Consider the following 6,132-nt stretch of genomic DNA (forward strand, 5'->3'; position numbering starts at 1 on the left):
GAGGCGGAGGCGGAGGCGGAGGCGGTGGCGAGGCGGAGGGGAGGGGAGGGGAGGGGTGGGGCGGGGTCTCGCATCGTCGCCCAGCGACGCCATCAGCGCTGTGAACTGCTCGAGGTCGATGAGCGCCTGTTCAAAGCCCAGAGGTGTGAACACACGGGGGGCGGTCGGCTCGAGGATGGCTGAGTGAGTGTCTTGTGAGTCTGTGTGTCGCTCCAGATTGCCGTCATCCCTTTGTGTCGCGTCCACCCATACCGCGATGGTGTCCAGTCCGAGCCGCTGGCTGTCCTTCACCTCTCTGTCTCTACCTCTCCTCGTCGAGGGGTGGCGGCGGCGCGGCGGGTGTGTGGCAGCCCAGCTCATTGAGTGTCTTGTGTCTGTGTGTCTGTGTGTCGCTGCCAGCGCGGTGCCGTCATCCCTTTGTCTCGCGTCCACCCATACCGCGTTGGTGTCCGGTCGCTGGCAAGACAGTGTCTTCGCCTCTCACTAAACAACGAACTAAGCGGCCGGGCGCCTTCTCGAACTCGCTCGCACCGCGGTTCATCATGCCCGCCGCCTGTGCGAGGCATCCCTCTCCCGTCATCTCGGCCGCTCCTCGGCGGGCGCTGCCACTACCTCTGCGCGAGCCGCCTCAAACTCCACGCCCGCGGCCTGAGAGGGGCCGGGCAGTCAGTCGGCGGCGAGCCTGCGGCGCAGTGAGTCTCGCGCGGGGCACGCTGATCTCGGGCGCGCTGATCTCGGTGGCGGTCGCGGCGGTGGAGGCTGCGGCGAAGTCGGTGGTGGCGGCGGCGAGCAGTGGCAGCGAGCAGTGGCGGCGAGCAGGTGGCGGCGAGCAGTGGCGGCGAGTGCGCGTCAGGGTGTTGGCGGCGGAGAAGGCCGTGGCGAGCCTCGGCGAATGGTTCAGCGAGGGCATTCCAGAGGTCAAATCCGCCGGTCTTCGTCTGTTCGATAAGAGACAGTTTGATTTCGGCGCGCACTGCTCGGTGAGTAAGGAGTGCTCGCTGGCACAGCGGCGGCGGCGGCACGAAAACCGCCAGCGCCAAAATGGGCAGCATGATTGCTCCGAGAAATTTTCGACCGTGTTCCGACCTTGTTCAAACCTAACAGGGTCGGATCAGGTCGGTGTTGACCTTTTCCGACCGTGCTCGAACAGGGTCAGCGGCGGCGGCACCTAGGGAATTTCCAGACCCTGTTCCGCCCCTGATCCGGTATTTTTCATTTTATCTCTCTCTCGCGTCGATCAAACAAAACAACTTCTCGACGATGCTCGGTGGGTCGACAATCCTGCAATGGCAGTTGGATGCCTTTCGCATCCTAGCCCGCCCCGCCGGCCCGCCCCGCCGGCCGCCGGCGGGCACGCGCGACACGCGAACGCTGTGAACGGCGCCTCGGCGCCGCCTCGTTCTACTAAAGCCGACATGTTCATCCAACGCGGCCAAAGGATATCCACCTCGAGAACCTCGAGAACATGTTCACAACGTGTGCGGTCGCTCCACGCGGCCGTGGACGCGGCCGCGGAGGCCTGTTCCGTGGCGCTGCGCGCGCTGCCGGCCCGGAGGTGAACGTCGCCGACCCGCTGAGCACGCAGGAGTCAGATAGTATAATTCCGAAAATCTCCAGAGAATCTCTCTCTCCCTCTCATAAGCACAACGGACCCAAGATCAAATCCCTGGTCTGGCCGATTTTTTTCGCGGTATCCGCGGCGGGCTATGGCGCGGCTCCCTAAGTCAATTTTTCGAGAGGAACGTTTTGGCTAAGCTAGCACTTCTCCAAAGTCGCGCGATCATCGAGTTTTGAGTCAATAATTATGAAAGGAAAGGGAGAGGGAGAGTGCTAGCTTAGCCAATCGATTCAGCGTGCTCTGAAACGCCCAAAACCGTCGAGTTTTTCGCCGTGGTCCAAACAGAGAGCTTAATATTTTGATTTTCTTGGCCACGGCCACGATTACCCGTCACTCGCTCAAGTGCGTGCCGGCGGTGCGTGAGAGTGAGAAACACGTGTGGATGAGGCCGGAAGAGCCGTGGTATGAGCCATAGTGAGCTTCATCACCCAAGATAAGTGCGGTTTGGGACACATCCACACGCCTCCTGGGCCGGGAGAGCGGCAGGGAAGGCGAGGTGGTGAGCTGACAGGCTGGGTGGGGAGTCGGCTTGTTTGTTTGTGTATACGTGTCGCGTGTGTCGCGATGAGACCTGGCGCTGGCCAAAAAGCGTTATTTGCGGCTAGCACGCACCTGGCCGACGCGGGGCGGCCAAAGTCGAAAACGAGGACTGCCAACGAGCTGCAGGGCGGCTTTGCTTGGGGCTCTCACAGTCTGCTGTGAGAGCCCCTGTGTGAAGAGTGCGTAAAGAGCCGGAACCCAGCGATGGTGAGTGATCAGGTGCTTGGCAGCAGCCCCCCTGGGGCACGCGAGCTTAGCAGCGGCGCAGGATCCCTGAGCTGTTCCGACGAGGTCGTGGCAGCGGCTGAGCGAGGCGAGGAGGAGGCGGTGCTGGCGTGGCTCGAGGGCGGCGGGCGGGCCGACGCGACGTACGAGATAGGCAAGGTGAGCGGCCTCACGCTGCTGATGACCGCCGCCATCCCAGGCCACGAGCGGGTGGCTGAGCTGCTGCTGCGGCACGGGGCGAAGATCAACCAGCAGAACAGCGCCGGCGAAATCGCGCTGATGTGCGCCGCCGGCAACGGCCACGAGCGGGTGGTCGAGCTGCTGCTTCGGCACGGCGCGGAGATCAACCTGCAGAACAGTAACGGCTGGACCGCACTAATGCTCGCCGCCGAGAACGGCCACGAGCGGGTGGTCGAGATGCTGATTCGGCACGGCGCGGAGATCAACCTGCAGAGCAGCAACGGCTGGACCGCCCTAATACTCGCCGCCCAGGAAGGCCACGAGCGGGTGGTCGGGCTGCTGCTCCAGCACGGCGCGGAGATCAACCTGCAGAACAGCGACGGCTTCGCCGCGCTGATGGCCGCCGCCTACAGCGGCCACGAGCGGGTGGTCGAGCTGCTGCTGCGGCGCGGCGCTGAGGTCAACCTGCAGAGGAACGACGGCGGCACCGCGCTGATGCTCGCCGCCGACAACGGCAACGAGCGGGTGGTCGAGCTGTTGCTGCAGCATGGCGCTGAGATCAACCTGCAGAGGAGCGACGGCGGCACCGCGCTGGATTCCGCCGCCTACAGCGGCCACGAGCGGGTGGTCGACCTGCTGCTGCAGCACGGCGCTGAGGTCAACCTGCAGGACAGCAAAGGCTACACCGCCCTGATGCTCGCCGCCTACAGCGGCCACCCCGCCGTCGTGCTCCGCCTGCTTCGGGCTGGCGCAGATGCAAAGGCTCGTTGTGCGGCCGGCATGACGGCGCTGCAGATGGCCAAGGAGGAGGCGGCCAAGGTGCTAGCCACTGCCGACGCCGCCAGTGCTCCTGAAACGGACCACGCCGGGTGCGTGCGCGCTCTCACAGAGCACGCAGCGGCGCTGAGGGAGGCGGAGGCGGCAGAGAAGGCGGCCGAGAAGGCGCGCGAGGCCAAGGGGCGGCGCGAGCAGCGCGAGCGGGAGGCGGCGGCGGCGGCGCGAGAGCGCGAGCAGACGGCACGACAGCGCGAGGCAGAGCGAGCGGCGTACGAGGCGCGCCGGGCGGCGGACACTGCGGCGCTGGAGGAGCGGAGGCGAGCCATTGCGGCGGAGGCGGAGGCGAAGCTGGCCGCTGAGCGCGCGGCAGCAGAGGAGACACTGCGGGCGAGGGAGGCGGAGAGGCTTGCGGCTGAGGAGGCGCAGCGAGAGGAGCAGCGGGCGACCGCGGCGGCGCGCAAGGCCGCTCAGGCAGAGGCGGCGCGGCGCGAGAAGGAGGCTGCGGACAGGAGGGCGGAGGAAGATAAGGCGAGGCGGCGCGCAAAGGCGGCGGAGGCAACGGCGGCCAAGAAGGAGGCCAAGGCGAAGAAGAAGGAGGCGAAGAGGGCGCCGTCTGCCTGCACGCTCGAGGAGGAGCGGAGGGCGCGGGCTGCGGCAGAGCTTCGCGCACAGGAGGAGAGGGCGGCGCAGCTGGCTGCTGAGCAGGAGTCGGCGAGGCGAGCAGAGCGCGAGGCGGCAGAGCTAGCGGGTGCGGCAGAGCGGGCGGCGCTGCGCGAGGATGCGGAGCTAGCAGAGGCGCTGCGCCGGTCAGAGGTGGATGCAGAGGAGGCGCTGGCGCGTCGGGTGTCGCGGTGCGAAGAGGCGGTGAGCAGCGAGTCGACCGGCGGCGGCGGGGATTTGCTGCAGCGTGTCGAGCGGCTGGAGGCGAGCCTCGGCGCGGCGACCGAGGGCAGCCTCGAGGAGCGGGTCGGCGCCATCGAGCGCTTGATCGAGCCAGAGGCGGCGGAGCAGCATCTGCCAGCCGCCGAGCCGCTTGCTGCCGTCTCACTAGCGGACGCCGGCCTCGACACGGGGCGGCCGGCTGCCCCAGAGTCCACGATGGGGGGAGAGACCACGTGTATCGTGTGTTTCGCGAGAGTCAAGTCGCATGCGGCGGTTCCGTGCGGGCACTTGTGTGCTTGCGGGCCATGCTCTGAGCTGATGCGAGAGTGCCCTTACTGCCGCGAGCCAGTGATGATGTGGATGGTTCCGCGTCCGGTCTAGCGGGACCGGCAGTCTAGCGGGAGATAGATAGAGGGAGATACCGCAAAAGAATCGGCCAGACCAGAGTAAGAGGCCCGGCAGAAGAAGAACAAGGCGGAGAAGGCTGCGGCTAGTGCCCGCATTGATCACTCTGACACGCATCTTGAAAATATTTTTCAAAGCCATGGCCGGAGACGCACTAGGATGGCCGGGCCACACCCATGGCCGAGGCCGCGACGGCATGGCCAGGCGGAGATGGCATGGCCGTGTAGCACGGCGTATGGCTGAGTCCCAAGCCCTAGTGGCCAAGAGTGGTGCATCTCGAGACATTCGCCAAGAACGCTAGCTACATGGGAGGGCTTCGTGAAGGATGGATTGAAAAACATTCGAACAAAGAAGAGGCGACGGGAGGAAACCGGCAGAGGATGCAGTGACGTGACACACACACACACACACACACACACACACACACACACACACACACACACACACACACACACACACACACACACACACACACACACACACACACACACACACACACACACACACACACACACACACACACACACACACACACACACACACACACACACCGCTCACCCACGCGCACCGGGCCTTGCACTTTAAATGCCGTGGGGCTCCTGTCGTTGGTCCCGACGGCGCCCGGCGTGAGGTTGACAAGGTGGTGCTCACCTGTGGCGGCGACGGTACGGCTTCGGTCCCGCGGGAAGCCCCGCGCAGAGGACAACATCGTCGGTCGCACACACGCACAGGCGCACACGTACATGGCTCGGGCACCACCACCCACAGTGTAGCGGTGCTCGCCTCTGTGCACGACCCCCAAACCCGCCAGAGGCGCGCAGGGCGGCGGCGGTCGGGACAGAGCGATCTCGAGCGATCTCGAGCGATCTCGAGCGATCTCGAGCGATCTCGAGCGATCTCGAGCGATCTCGAGCGATCTCGAGCGGTCTCGAGTGATCTCGGGTGATCTCGAGTGATCTCGGGTGATCTCGACGTGGCGCGCCATCGCCGTCGCCAGCGGCGGCCTGGCTCACTCGCAGCCACGTGAGCTCGCCATCCTCCTCGACCAGCACCTCCGTCTCTGCGCCCGCCGGCAAGCAGCGCACCTGGTTTGTGTGGGGGGGAGGGGCAGCTTGCTCACCCACCTTGCACTTTGAATGCCGTGCCGGCTCCTGCCCGCGTGTCCGGGCGTGGAGATGCGAGGAACAGCCTGGCCCTTGCCCCACCACCTTTTGTGTGTGTGGAGAACCCTACCCCTGCCTACCCACGCACCAGCACCGCGCGGCAGACGAGCGCCGCCACGAGAGGTGAGAGGCGGCCCGACGCGAGGCCGCTGCCTGTGGGACAGAAGTCGTGTCCGCACAGCCCGGGACGTGCGGAGGGGGAGGGGGCGAAGGTGGGGGGGGGGGGGGGGCGGAAAAGGCGGATTCAAAGGGCTGGGAGGATCGGGTTGGGGGCTGGGCGGATCGGGTGGGGGACTGGGTGGTGCGATGGGGCAGGGGGGGGGGGGGGGAAACCGAAGCCTG

The 6,132-nt window shown here is 66.0% G+C and overlaps 1 protein-coding gene across 1 annotated transcript; it reads left to right on the plus strand.

Annotated features, from left to right (window-relative positions):
• Positions 1-2,182: 2,182 nt before the first annotated feature.
• EMIHUDRAFT_233466 (hypothetical protein) lies at positions 2,183-4,603 on the plus strand (the record flags this gene model as incomplete). Its single annotated transcript, XM_005782129.1, has 2 exons — positions 2,183-2,309; positions 3,816-4,603. The coding sequence occupies 2 exons, from the start codon at positions 2,183-2,185 to the stop codon at positions 4,601-4,603; spliced, it is 915 nt and encodes a 304-aa protein (XP_005782186.1).
• Between the last annotated feature and the right edge of the window lie 1,529 nt (positions 4,604-6,132).

Source organism: Emiliania huxleyi, assembly GCF_000372725.1.
Source record: "Emiliania huxleyi CCMP1516 chromosome Unknown EMIHUscaffold_192, whole genome shotgun sequence".
Taxonomy (NCBI): Eukaryota; Haptophyta; order Isochrysidales; family Noelaerhabdaceae; genus Emiliania; species Emiliania huxleyi.